A 15042-nucleotide genomic window follows, 5' to 3' on the forward strand; every position below is an offset into this window, starting at 1 on the left:
GAATTGACAAATTTACAGTTGGAACAACAAGTTTGCATTCAGGATCTCACAGAAGGTATGTGACAACCAATTGAGGTGACAAGGATTTGTTCTGAACCAAGATCCCATGTAGGTGTAACCGAGAACAAATCCGATCCATTCCAGATCCTCAACCATAGTGCAGCCCCACTGCATCGAGGACTAGGTCCCAAATGCAACCAAGAGCAACATCAAAGAATGACAATCCCACAGATCTGTGATCAATTGAAGAAACCTCCAGACAAGGTTACCATTACAAGAAAAACTCAGCAGGTCTGGCAGCATCGGCGGAGAAGAAAAGAGTTGACGTTTCGAGTCCTCATGAAAACGTCAACTCTTTTCTTCTCCGCCGATGCTGCCAGACCTGCTGAGTTTTTCCAGGTAATTCTGTTTTTGTTTTGGATTTCCAGCATCCGCAGTTTTTTTGTTTTTATACCATTACAAGAACTGGGCGAACCAACAGATTACCTCCACGCTTTAGAGACTCATACAGTTATGTAATGGTGACGAAACGTGATCATGTACTGCAAACAGTTATGCTTCATTGGAAGGGGGAAAATTATCTTTAAAAAGAAAGGAGGATGTTGTAATATGCCTTCAAGGGATAGCATCACTTTTAGGGAAGTGTGTCATGTATTCCAGCCTCAGTTTCACTCAGCCTGGAGCAGAACAGAGACACGCAGCTCTGCAGTTCTGATGTACTTAACCTTTTTCTCCTTGTAGACATGTTCAAATGTACCTAGAGTTAACAAATGAACCCACACAATCCCTTATGAGCGATTGGTGCCTTTATGTCATAAGAACACACACAACATGCTGGGCAGAGAAAGACCATTGTGCTTCTTCTGGTGCATGCCAAACTTCAAATCTATGCAATGCTTGTTTCGTCTGCGATTAACACTAATGACTTCAACTTACTCCATCTGTTGTTGATTCTACACATTGACCACACAGAGTAAAATAATTAAACATAATTAGGTTAATCACCTTCCCTTTTACAAGTTCAAGTCCACATTCCTAGTTACCAAGGGATTGAAACTAGTCTTGGATGATAGTAGACAACAAGCAAACATCCAGCTGAAAGTAAAGTTGAATGTTACAAGTATATTGCAGTAATGAAGGAGGACTGCAATCATCACATGCACTAGCCAAACCAAATCTATAGTAATAATGTGGAAGTTGAGAAGCGGTGAGAGTTCCGAGATCAGAGGGGCCAGAAAAACTGCTTGAGAAGCGGTTAGAGTTCTGAAAGCAGAGGGATGAGCAGTGAGGGTTCTGAGAGCAGAGGGACCAGCAGTGAGGACTCTGAAAACAAATGGACCAGCAGTGAGGGTTCTGAGAGCAGAGGGACCAGCAGTGAGGGTTCTGAGAGCAGAGGGACCAGCAGTGAGGGTTCTGAGAGCAGAGGGACCAGCAGTGAGGGTTCTGAGAGCAGAGGGACCAGCAGTGAGGGTTCTGAAAGCAGATGGACCCGCAGTGAGGGTTCTGAAAGCAGATGGACCAGCATTGAGGATTCTGAAAGCAGATGGAGCACCAGTGAGAGTTCTGAAAGCAGATGGAGCACCAGTGAGAGTTCTGAAAGCAGATGGAGCACCAGTGAGGGTTCTGAGAGCAGAGGAACAAGGAAAGTGAGTTCTGAAAGCAGGTGGACCAACAGTGAGGGCTCAGAGAGCAGATGGGCCAGCAGTGAGAGTTCTGAGAGCAGAGGGATGAGGAAAGTGAGTTCTGAGAGCAGAGGGATGAGCAGTGAGAGTTTTGAGAGAGGGAGGGACCAACAGTGTCAGTTCTGAGGGCACAGGGACCAGCATTGAGAGTTTTGAGAGTAGAGGGATCGAGAGTGAGGGTTCTGAGAGCAGAGGGATGAAGAAAGTGAGTTCTGAGAGCAGAGGGACCAGCAGAGAGGGTTCTGAGAGCAGATGGAACAGCAAAGAGGGTTCTGAGAGCAGAGGGACCAGCAGTGAGGGTTCTGAGAGCAGAGGAACAAGGAAAGTGAGTTCTGAAAGCAGGTGGACCAGCAGTGAGGGTTCTGAGAGCAGAGGGACCAGCAGTGAGGGTTCTGAGAGCAGAGGGACCAGCAGTGAGGGTTCTGAGAGCAGAGGGACCAGCAGTGAGGGTTCTGAAAGCAGATGGACCCGCAGTGAGGGTTCTGAAAGCAGATGGACCAGCATTGAGGATTCTGAAAGCAGATGGAGCACCAGTGAGAGTTCTGAAAGCAGATGGAGCACCAGTGAGAGTTCTGAAAGCAGATGGAGCACCAGTGAGGGTTCTGAGAGCAGAGGAACAAGGAAAGTGAGTTCTGAAAGCAGGTGGACCAACAGTGAGGGCTCAGAGAGCAGATGGGCCAGCAGTGAGAGTTCTGAGAGCAGAGGGATGAGGAAAGTGAGTTCTGAGAGCAGAGGGACCAGCAGTGAGAGTTTTGAGAGAGGGAGGGACCAACAGTGTCAGTTCCGAGGGCACAGGGACCAGCATTGAGAGTTTTGAGAGTAGAGGGATCGAGAGTGAGGGTTCTGAGAGCAGAGGGATGAAGAAAGTGAGTTCTGAGAGCAGAGGGACCAGCAGAGAGGGTTCTGAGAGCAGATGGAACAGCAAAGAGGGTTCTGAGAGCAGAGGGACCAGCAGTGAGGGTTCTGAGAGCAGAGGAACAAGGAAAGTGAGTTCTGAAAGCAGGTGGACCAGCAGTGAGGGTTCTGAGAGCAGAGGGACCAGCAGTGAGGGTTCTGAGAGCAGAGGGACCAGCAGTGAGGGTTCTGAGAGCAGAGGGACCAGCAGTGAGGGTTCTGAAAGCAGATGGACCCGCAGTGAGGGTTCTGAAAGCAGCTGGACCAGCATTGAGGATTCTGAAAGCAGATGGAGCACCAGTGAGAGTTCTGAAAGCAGATGGAGCACCAGTGAGAGTTCTGAAAGCAGATGGAGCACCAGTGAGGGTTCTGAGAGCAGAGGAACAAGGAAAGTGAGTTCTGAAAGCAGGTGGACCAACAGTGAGGGCTCAGAGAGCAGATGGGCCAGCAGTGAGAGTTCTGAGAGCAGAGGGATGAGGAAAGTGAGTTCTGAGAGCAGAGGGACCAGCAGTGAGAGTTTTGAGAGAGGGAGGGACCAACAGTGTCAGTTCTGAGGGCACAGGGACCAGCATTGAGAGTTTTGAGAGTAGAGGGATCGAGAGTGAGGGTTCTGAGAGCAGAGGGATGAAGAAAGTGAGTTCTGAGAGCAGAGGGACCAGCAGAGAGGGTTCTGAGAGCAGATGGAACAGCAAAGAGGGTTCTGAGAGCAGAGGGACCAGCAGTGAGGGTTCTGAGAGCAGATGGACCAGCAGTGAGGGTTCTGAGAGCAGATGGAACATCAGTGAGGGTTCTGAGAGCAGATGGAACATCAGTGAGGGTTCTGAGAGCAGATGGACCAGCAGTGAGAGTTCTGAGGACACAGAGACTAGCAGTGAGGGTTCTGAGAGCAGATGGACCAGCAGTGGGGGTTCTGAGGACACAGAGACGAGCAGTGAGGGTTCTGAGAGCAGAGGGATGAGGAAAGTGAGTTCTGAGAGCAGGTGGACCAGCAATGAAAGTTCTGAGAGCAGAGGGACCAGCAGGGACCGTTCGAGAATGGAGGGATCCACAATGAGAGTTTGAGAGCTGAGTAACCAGCAATGAGATTTCTAAGAGAAGATGGACCAACAGAGTGAGTTCTGAGAGAAGAGGGACCAGCAGAGTGAGTTCAGAGGGCAGAGGGACCATCAGGGTGAGTTTCCAGAGCAGAGGGACCATGTGCTGATAGCACATTTATATATGTGGTCACTCCAGAGCTTAAGAGCATGCAGGGAAAGAGGGAACAGTTGACCATCAAGCAGTCAAAAAGCAACAGGCAGATATTACCCCTGAGTTCCCTTGAGTGCATTGCACTTGCCAACCAGTATTCAGTTCTAAATACTGATGAGAGAGAGAGATGGTTCATCTGGGAAGTGAATCCAGAGCCAAGTCCATCACATGATGGATGGCTCAGCTGTACAGAGAGGCACAAGGAAGACTGGAAGAGCCATACTAATAGATGAATTGATAATTATCAGAGCAGACAGACAGTTCTGCAGCTGCAGACGTAATGTGTATATAGTATTGTGTAATAAAACAGAGTCAATTAATAAAAACAAAAATAAAAACAAAAAAAATAAAAACAAAAAACTGCGGATGCTGGAAATCCAAAACAAAAACAGAATTACTTGGAAAAACTCAGCAGGTCTGGCAGCATCGGCGGAGAAGAAAAGAGTTGACGTTTCGAGTCCTCATGACCCTTCAACAGAACTGAGTGAAATTAGGAGAGGGGTGAAATATAAGCTGGTTTAAGGTGGGGGGGGTGGGGGGAGAGAAGTGGAGGTGGGGGGTGCGGTGTGGTTGTAGGGACAAGCAAGCAGTGATAGGAGTAGATAATCAAAAGATGTCACAGACATAAGAACAAAGAGTTGCTGAAGGTGGTGATATTATCTGAACGAATGTGCTATTTAAGAATGGATGGCAAGACACACAAGGTACAGTTCTAGTAGGGCTGGGGTGGAATAAGACTAACCGAGCATAAAAGGTATAGATTTAAAATAATGGAAATAGGTGGGAAAAGAAAAATCTATATAAATTATTGGAAAAAACAAAAGGGAGGGGGAAGAAATGGAAAGGAGGTGGGGATGGAGGAGGGAGTTCAAAATCTAAAGTTGTTGGATTCAATATTCAGTCTGGAAGGCTGTAAAGTGCCTAGTTGGAAGATGAGGTGCTGTTCCTCCAGTTTGTGTTGGGCCTACTCCGGCCCCCTCCCACAACTCTTTCTCCGGCACATCAATGATTACTTCAGTGCTGCTTCATGCTCTTGTCGGGACCTGGAAAAATGTATTAATTTTGCTTCCAATCTCCACCCCTCCATCATTTTCACATGGTCCATCTCTGACACCTCCCTTCCCTTCCTTGACCTCTCTGTCTCAATTTCCGGTGATAGACTGTCCACCAATATCCATTACAAGCCTACCGACTCCCACAGCTAGCTCGACTACAGCTCCTCACACCCCGTTTCCTGTAAGAAATCCATCCCATTCTCTCAGTTCCTTCGCCTCTGTCTCATCTGTTCTGATGATGCTACCGTCAAAAACAGTTCCTCTGACATGTCCTCCTTCTTCCTTAACCAAGGTTTTCCAAACACAGTCATTGACAGGGCCCTCAACCGTTTCCGGCCCATCTCCCGCGCATCCGCCCTCACGCCTTCTCCTCCATTCCAGAAACATGATAGACTCCCCCTTGTCCTCACTTATCACCCTACCAGCCTCCGCATTCAAAGGATCATCCTCCGCCATTTCCGCCAACTCCAGCATGATGCCACCACCAAACACATCTTCCCTTCACCCCCCAAGCGGCATTCCGTAGGGATCATTCCCTCCGGGACACGCTGGTCCACTCCTCCATCACCCCCTACTCCTCAACCCCCACCTACGGCACCTCCCCATGCAAACGCAAAAGGTGCAACACCTGCCCCTTCACTTCCTCTCTCCTCACTGTCCAAGGGCCCAAACACTCCTTTCAAGTGAAGCAGCCTTTCACTTGCATTTCCCCCAATTTTGTCTAATGCATTCGTTGCTCCCAATGTGGTCTCCTCTACATTGGAGAGACCAAACGCAAAGTGGGTGACCACTTTGCAGAACACCTGTGGTCTGTCCGCAAGAAAGACCCAAACCTCCCTGTCGCTTGCCATTTTAACACTCCACCCTGCTCTTTTGCCCACATGTCTGTCCTTGGCTTGCTGCACTGTTCCAGTGAAGCCCAACGCAAACTGGAGGAACAGCACCTCATCTTCCGACTAGTCTGAATATTGAATTCAACAACTTTAGATCTTGAACTCCCTCCTCCATCCCCACCCCCTTTCCGTTTCTTCCCCCTCCCTTTTGTTTTTTCCAATAATTTATATAGATTTTTCTTTCCCCACCTATTTCCATTATTTTAAATGTATACCTTTTATGCCCGCTTAGTCTTTTTTCACCCCACCCCCACTAGAGCTGTACCTTGAGCGTCCTGCCATCCAATCTTAATTAGCACATTCGTTCAGATAATATCACCACCTTCAACACCTCTTTGTTCTTTTGTCTGTGACATCTTTTGATTATCTATTCCTATCACTGCTTGCTTGTCCCTACAAACACACATCCCCTCACTTCTCTCCCCCCAGCACCCCCCTACCCCACCTTAAACCAGCTTATATTTCACCCCTCTCCTAATTTCACTCAGTTCTGTTGAAGGGTCATGAGGACTCGAAACGTCAACTTTTTTCTTCTCCACTGATGCTGCCAGACCTGCTGAGTTTTTCCAAGTAATTCTGTTTTTGTTTTAGAGTTAATTAATAACCTTGCAGTAAATGAGCCTCTGCAGAAGAGTGATCATACTATGAAAGAATTTTACACTGAGTTTGAGTGTGATTTAGTTATGTTCTTTTGTTCTTCAATAGGATGTGACATCATTGGCAAGGCCAGCATTTATTGCCCATCCATAATTGCCCTTGAGGAGGTGGTGGTGAATTACCCTCTTGACCCATTGCAGTCTCTCTGGTGTAAGTGCATCCACAGTGCAGTGAACCTACAGTTACACTAAATTTTCTCTTTCCTTATCAATTTCTTGCTCATCTTTTGCTGAATTCTAGAATCCTTCAATCCTCAGTCTTATTACTCTTTGTAACAACATGATGAGCCTCTTCATTGAATCTAATGCTGTCTCTACCTTCTCTCATTAGGCATGGCTGGAACACTCTTTCTGTGGATTTTTTATTCCATCAATGAATGTATATTTGTTGAGAATTGTGAATTATTTCTTTAAATGTTTCCCATTGTTTAGCTATCATCACAACTCTTAATAAAGGACTTACATTTATACAACAACAGAAAATGGCAGAAAAACTCAGCAGGTTAACATTAACTCTGTTTCTCTCTCCACAGATGCTGCTGGACCTGCTGAGTTTTTCCAGCATTTTCTGTTTTTATTTCAGATTTCCAGCATCCGCAGTATTTTGCTTTTACATGCCTTTCATGACCACCAGAGATTTCCAAGCCCTGCAGAATCAATAAAATACTTTGAAATGTAGTCACTGATGTAGGAAATGCAGCAGCAAAGACAGCCGTTCCCACAAACAGCAATGTGTTAATGACCATATAAACTGATTTTTCTGTGATTGATTCCGAGCCAGGCATTGGGGATAACCTCCCAGCTCTTCTTCAAAATGATGACCTGGGGTCAGGAGACAGGGACTCAGTTTAATGTCTCATCTGAATGACAGCACCTCCGAAGATTCTTGCAGATGTTATGCAAGAAAAGTCTTGGTCAATGGTTTTGCCTCAACATTCTCACAAATTTAATATTGTGAATCTGCATTGATTGTAACTGATCAATTCAGAAGAAAATCAACGGTATATTGTTGCATTTTTTTTTTACCTTGACATTTTTATCTTTTCCATCCAGTTTTTGGCTAGTCGGTTTTTCACAGAGTGGAGACTCTTCCATGTGAAGAGCAAGTAGCATGAAGAGGGTCTCCTTGTCCTTCAGCCGCAGGGTAGGCTCAGCATTACCTGGAACAAGAGTCACCACAGCCTGTTTAAACATTAATGTATAAAGGAACTTAGCCTGAATTCACACAGAGAAGTTATTTATAGAGATATTCAGTTTCTAATATGTCAAATCCCTGGTTGCTCATGTGCAAGACTCAAATGGACCCAACTTTTCCTGATGTGACTCCTGGTCTACATTCAGTTAACTGATCCCAGCCCAGGTGCTGGTGGTCAGTTGGGAGGGGGGAAAGAAATCAGGGATTTTCTGCTAATTCAGTTGAGTATTGAACCAGTTCAGTACAGGAAGTGTGAATAGCTTCAGTTTTGGTCATGACTCACCCCATAGTCAAGCTGCCTGCCAACATTCAGAGCAAAGAACAAACAGGAAGACTGAGGGCTGGCTGCTTATTTACATTCATTTATGCAACGTGAACGCTGCTGGAAACTGCCTGTGACAAGGTGGCAGTGAGCTGCAGTCCATGTGGTGTATGTATACCCACAGTGCTGTTAGGAAGGGAGTTCCAGGGTTTTGATCTAGCAACAATGAAGCAACAGTGATATAGTTCCAAGTCAGGTTGGTGTGTGGCTTGAAGGGGAACTTACAGGCAGTACTGTTCCCATGCATCTGCTGCCCTTGTCCTTCTAGGTGGTAGAAATCACAGGTTTGGAAGTTGCTGCGGTGTACCTTGTAGATGGCACACACTGCTGTAACTGTGTGCCAGTGGTGGAGGGAGTGCCAACCCAGTGGACTGCTTTGTCCTGGATGGTGTCGAACTATTTTTTAATTCTTTCATGGGATGTGTCACTGGAAAGGCCAGCATTTGTCACCCATCCCTAATTGCCCTTGAACTGAGTGACATGCCATACCATTTCAAAGGGCAGTTAAGAGTCAACCACATTGCTGTGTGTGTAGAGTCACATGTAGGCCAGATCAAATAAGGATGACAGATTTCCTTCCCTAAAGAACATTAGTGAACCAGATGGGTCATGATCATCATCACTGAAGCTAGCTTTTCAGTTCCAGATTATTAAATGAATTTAAATTCCACCATGGTTGCTGTGGTGGGATTTGAACCCAGGTAACCAGAACATTAGCCTGGGCCTCTGGACTACAATTCCAGTGACATTACCATCTCCTCTTGAGTGTCTCTCTCAAGTGTTGTTGGAGCTGCACTCATCCAGCTAAGTGGAGAATATTCCATCTCATTCCTGATTCGTGTCTTGTAGATGGTGGACAGAATATGGGGAGTCAGGAGGTGAGTTACTGCCTCAGAATTCCCAGCCTCTGACTTGCTCGTAGCTACAGTATGTATATGATTGGTCCACTTAAATTTCTGGTCAATAAAAAATCTTCAGGGCGTTGGTAGTTTAACCAGAGGTTGAGCATGGTTGTGATTTAAGGGGCCAGCAGTTGTGTGGTAAGGGGCAGTCAAGGAAGCAGGAGGTGGAGATATGCATATGGAGGTGACATGGGAGAATATGGTATGAAACAACAGAATGGGTGGGGGGTGCTGGGGACAGGTCAGGAGAAAAGGAACAAAGTGACAGTGTCAAATAGGAGCAAGAATCTAATAAGGCTCAAATAGGGAGAGGTGAAAAAAGGCATGTGTGTGTGGAGAAGAAAGGGAGAGAGCATGACATTAGACCTGGGTCACTGTGTGAATGTCTGACCTAAGGGAAGAGGAAATCTCCGGACAGCTGGCTGTAGTGTAGTGAGGTCCAATTCAGAAATCAGCATAGGTATAAAAAGGGCTGTGAGGAACAGTCTGTTCTCTGGAAGAGAAAATAATTCCAGTTCTAGAACCAATGAGGTAGCTGAAACTGTGGATATCAGTGCACAAAAGTGCAAACAAGTGTTTTTGGGTGAGGTGGAGAGTTTTGTAAGAAATGGGGATCTTTAAGAAATGGCAGTTTTTGGAATTGAATAGAATTCTAATGGAATTGGTTGGTACAGCATAAGGCCACCTCACCAAAACTGTTTTCTTTCTCTCTTTGGAAAAACACAAATAGTCCTTAGAAATGGTGAGGTCTCTTGGTTCAGGCTTCCAGGTTGACATTCCTAAGTGGGTAAAATGTTGCCGTGTATAGCTTTTACCTATATGAATGTCAGGTAGGGTCTAGCAATTTATCCTGATCTTGAGGTAAACCTTGAGCTAAGTAATGGACAGGGAGGGAGGTGACCATCCTGACATTTTGCGTACATGTCCTGTATTCATTGGTTAGAAAAGTTCAAACAAATGATTAACATACGGTATATTACCAGCCCTAGAAATAAAATATATTAAAGAGTGCTCGGAGACAGGGGGCAGTTCTTGTCAGGTGGCAGCCCTTACCAGACAGCTGCCATGTTCAGATGAAAGATAAACAGGGAAGATGAAGGAAGACCAGGGGAAGAGTTCACTAACACATCATGTAGAGAGCAAAATGCTGCCATCACAAACTACTGAGATCATCACATTCTGTGCTAAATGTCCATTTGTCCACTGAGATCAGTGAACCGCTCTCGACTATCATGGGTGGTATACTTTTCCTGCCTATTTAGCTAATGTATCATATCTAAAATGTTGCTTCTTAATAAACTACCTTAAAATTAGTTACAAATACTCAACTGCCTATCTTAAGTATCTGTGGCTCCCAAACCTAAAATCTTAAAATATTGTGATCCACAAGGTATTACAATTGTGTGGAACAGGTTAGATGGATCAGAGACATTTCCCATCAGTCACTACTGGTTTGTTTGTGAGTCAGCAGATGAGCAGACGATGATCCAGGAAACCAGCAGACGAAGCCCAGAGAAGAAAATGTGTTTCATTCAAGAAGCTGTAGAGGATCAGGTGAATTCCCAGTAAAGCGGGAGAATACAGAGATATCATTACCATCTTGTTTCTTTTCTTGGGCTTGCTGGTCAGGTGTGGTCTTGCTGCAAATTTTATTGGCTGCATCTAGGGGTAGAAAACAGTGAATGAAATTTTAAGTTATTCTTAGGCAATTGTGTTAGCTTTTTAGCAATATAGGCATTGAATTTAACTCCAAGTTGAATTTCAGTGGGTGAGGTAAAAATCTTTCCTATAGTAATAGTTTCAAACAGGAGAAGACCTTCAGCCCATCTAGCCCACCTATCCACAGTATTCCCTTCAGCCCATCTAGCCCACCTATCCACAGTATTCCATTCAGTCCATCTAGCCCCAGTATTTTCCCTTCAATCCACCCAGCCCAACTATCCATAGTATTTCCTTTGGCCCATCTCACCCACCCTCAGAATTCTCTTGGTTTATTTCTAATAAACCTGAATTCAGGCAAGAACCTGTCTAGGTTTTTCTTAAAATCCATTACAGTTTCTTGTTTATTCTCTATCCATATTAGGAGTCTGTTCCTCATGCTTACCGCCTTTTTAATTAAAAAGGTTCCTCCAACAATTCCTCTATTCTTTTATATCTCTTAATTTGTAAATATAACCACTGATGTTTAAATTCTCTACACAGCTGCAAAGTTTTCTTTGATTCAATTTGCCCAAATCTTTCTTAATATTAACCACATCAGATCCATTCTCTGTTTTCTCTTACTGAACATATGAACATACAAATTAGGAGCAGGATTAGGCCAATCAGCCCCTCGAGTCTGCTCCATCATTCAATAAGATCATGGCTGATCTGACTGTAACCTCCTACCTACCCCCCGATAACCTTTCATTCCCTTGTTTATCAAGAATCTATCTACCTCTTCCTTAAAAATTGTGAGGTCACAGCTGGAGTACAGTGTGCAGTTCTGGTCGCCACATTATAGGAAGGATGTGATTGCACTGGAGCGGGTGCAGAGGAGGTTCACCAGGATGTTGCCTGGGATGAAACATTAAGGTCATGAAGAGAGGTTGGATAGACTTGGATTGTTTTCGTTGGAGCAGAGAAGACTGAGGGGCGACCTGATCAAGGTGTACAAGATTATGAGGGGCATGGACAGGGTGGATAGGGAGCAGCAGTTCCCCTTAGTTGAAGGGTCAGTTGCGTGGGGACATAAGTTCAAGGTGTGGGGCAGGAGGTTTGGGGGGATGTGAGGAGAAACATTTTTTCCTAGAGGGTGGTGATGGTGTGGAATGCACTGCCTGGGAGAGTGGTGGAGGCGGGTTGCCTCACATCCTTTAAAAAGTACCTGGATGAGCACTTTGCACGTCATAACATTCAAGGCTATGGGCCAAGTGCTGGTAAATGGGATTAGATAGGTAGGTCAGGTGTTTCTCACATGTCAGTGCAGACTCGATGGGACGAAGGGCCTCTTCTGCACTATGTGATTTTGTGATTCTGTGAAAAATATTCAAAGGCTCTGCTTCCACGGCATTTTGAGAAAGGGAGTTCCAAAGACTCACGACCCTCTGAGAAAATTTTTTATTCCTCATCTCTGTCTTAAATGGGTGATCCCTTATTTTTAAATAGTGACCTCTCATAGCTTCTTTCACAAGAGGAAACATCCTCTCCACATCCATCCTGCGAAGACCCTTCAGGATCTTAAAGGTTTCAATCAGGTCCCTAATTACTCTTCTAAACTCCGGTGGATACAAGCCTAGCCTCTCCAACCTTTCCCCATAAGACAACCCGCCCGTTATTAGTTTCGTAAAGCTTCTATGAATTGTTTCTAATGCATTTACATGTTTTCTTAAATAAGGAAATCAATACTGTACACAGTACTCCAGGTGTGGTCTCACCTGTGTCCTGTATAACTGAAACATAACCTCCCTACTTTTATATTCAATTCCCCTCACAATAAACAATAACATTCTATTAGCTTTCCTAATTACTTGCTGTACCTGAATACTAGCCTTTTGTAACGCAGGCATTAGAGCACCCAGAACCCTCTGAATCTCAGAGCTCTGTAATCTCTCACCATTTAGATAATATGCAGCTTTTTTATTCTCCACACAGTCAAGAAATGAGGAGCAGCATCAGAGCATGGTAAGGTTCGAGTAGAGTGGCAATCCAACAATGATTGCTACTCGCAAAAGATCCAGGCCATTGCATTTGTTTTTTAACAGGCTGGGACCAATGATTTGATGACTTTAGGGCCTATCCACTAAAATATCAAGCTCTTTTCCCTGCTCTGATAGTTCAAGCACAATCCTAACTAGCACATAACCCACAGCATCCTTCAACCTACCAAATAACCTTGTATTTTCCTGTGTTGAACTGCATCTCCACCTACTAATTGAGCTTATCCAGATCATTTTGAACATGTGTGCAACTCTTTTTTGGTTACATTGAAGTTGTGTGTACTGATATTAATTTTTTCTCAATTTGATATTGGCTGTAAATTTGGGCAATTTGAACATAATTCCTTCCTCTAAATCATATATTAAAATTATAAACAATTATAAACAGCTCCAACTGAATCTTGTAGCATTCCACTGATAATTGGCTCTCGATTGGATAGCCACCCAATTAAGATGAGCGACTGAAAGCTGGGTCATACATGTCTTTGTCATGCTCAGACTTGATGGTTCCAATGTTCTCTTGGTGACCTTTCATTCTCCATCCTCCATCAACTTCAAATTATCCAAAACTTTGCTCCCATATTCTATCCTGCACCAAGTTCAACTCATCCTCACTTATCTGCATTGATTCTAGTCCCCGATGTTTATGCTGGGATTCTTTGTCAAAAGATTTCAGAAATCCTGGCGGAAGTGTGTCTGCCAAAACTATACCAGGAGTTTGAAGAACTCTGTGCATATTTTCAATAACACTGGAAGCCCTAACTTCAACCCCTTGCTCTTAGGATGTGGGCAACAGTTGCAAGTCAATATTTATTGCCCATCTTACATTTACCCAAGAGAATTTAAGAGTTAACCATGTGCTGTGGGGCTGAGTCACATGTAGGCCAGACCAGGTCAGGATCAGAGGTTCCCTTCCCTGGAGGATGTTAGTGAACCAGTTGGATTTTTCTGACAATCTGTCAACTTTCATGCTAATGCTCGCGTACAAATGACCAAATTCATTGCATTCAATTTCACAACTTGCCACAGTGGGATCTGAACTAATGACCTCTGGTTGCTGCTATAACCATTAGGTCATCACACCAAGGTCCCATGCTGTCAAATTTACACCTTACCTCAGTCTCCTCCTTTAAGATCACCTTAAAATGCAGCCATTTGGCCAAGTGTCTGGTCACCTCTCTAATCTCTCCTGTCGCTTCACATAATTTTCCTTACCTTCCCATTGTTACAATCCCAGCTGATGTTAATACTGGACAAATCAGATCCCAGATTGAAACCTGTCTTGGTAGATGCTAACATTTTTTTAGAAATCATAGAGGAAAGTTACTGAACACATTCACAGGAGTCTGCTGATGAACTTTTAATACAAAGAATAAAATATTTACTAAACAAGAAAAAGTAAACGATATTACACCAGGCAAAAAAGCAGTTGGAAAGATCTCTATACAAACACAAGAAGATGGCTCAAATCCACACTATTTCTTTACCCCAGCAATACCTTTGCAGACACATAAACCAGTGATATAACTCAAATCAGAACCTTTCAAGCAAGAAAAAGAGGGCCTGCCTGAACCCCAAGCAAAGTCAGGGAAACTCCCCCACTACACACTTCACTGCTTATGAGTTGCTGCCCCAGCAACTATATTTATCAACATTTTCTGTTTAACTAAGCAATTGCATAAATAATGAGTTTGATTGAGTTACGTTATATCAAATATCCTAATCGAAATTAGTGACAGCATTTTCTTCATTAATCACAGATCTGCACAAATGATTAGGATTAGGAAGATATCCAGCATTATCTCAAGGTGACCTTCTTAGTCCATCACCTCTGCAAATACTTTCAGCAGATAAAATCTGAGCATCTAAGACATTAGAAACACTATTACCTTCTTGTTTTTCAATAGGATCTGGGCTAAGATGTGGGTCAGTCATGTTAGGGTCTATGTCATTCATGTCTTCAAGGACTTCATCAGCAGGAACACTTGTTGCTTCAACTGCAGTCTCACTACATGACGGTTCTGCATCTTCCTCAGGTACTGGAGTAGGCCTTCTCACACTAGATGTACCCTCTGAATTCCTGACACACAGCTCATTCCGAGATTCAATGTCACGATCCGATTCTTTACCACTCGAGCCACTGCCAACTAGCACTTTAGGTTCGGCTACACCATCAAGTGTGTTGCTTGTTCCCACCTCACCTGTAACATGGGATGAAATATCTAAAATGACAATATAACTGATTAATTTTCAGCCACATACTATGACTACAGTTATGTCTGCTATGCTATGAAAATGTACATAAAACATGAGATATTAAGTCAAATTGTCACTGTTGAATTTGCTAGCTTGGTCTTTGCAGGAAGATAATGATGAAGTGAGTGGAAAATAGAAAGGTCAATTCACCTGTGCAAACAAGCACCTAAAAGAGAAATCAATATGAAATATCTTGTGTTCTGTATGTGCTGCATTTTTAAGGCAGGATATAGGCAATACA

The 15042-nt window shown here is 44.2% G+C and overlaps 1 protein-coding gene across 2 annotated transcripts in view; it reads right to left on the minus strand.

Annotated features, from left to right (window-relative positions):
• The window catches only part of LOC121292987, a 228994-nt gene that overhangs the window by 195039 nt on the left and 18913 nt on the right, over nt 1-15042 (minus strand). The window contains exons 2-4 of one of the 2 annotated variants that reach the window (XM_041215514.1): nt 14435-14767; nt 10444-10509; nt 7455-7588 (exon numbers count right to left, since the gene is read on the minus strand). In XM_041215514.1, the coding sequence (XP_041071448.1) occupies nt 7455-7588; nt 10444-10509; nt 14435-14767 (533 nt within the window). The remainder of the gene's footprint in view (nt 1-7454; nt 7589-10443; nt 10510-14434; nt 14768-15042) is intronic. The other variant, XM_041215515.1, reaches the window with a different exon arrangement.

The sequence above is a fragment of the Carcharodon carcharias genome, chromosome 21 (genome assembly GCF_017639515.1).
Source record: "Carcharodon carcharias isolate sCarCar2 chromosome 21, sCarCar2.pri, whole genome shotgun sequence".
NCBI lineage: Eukaryota > Metazoa > Chordata > Chondrichthyes > Lamniformes > Lamnidae > Carcharodon > Carcharodon carcharias.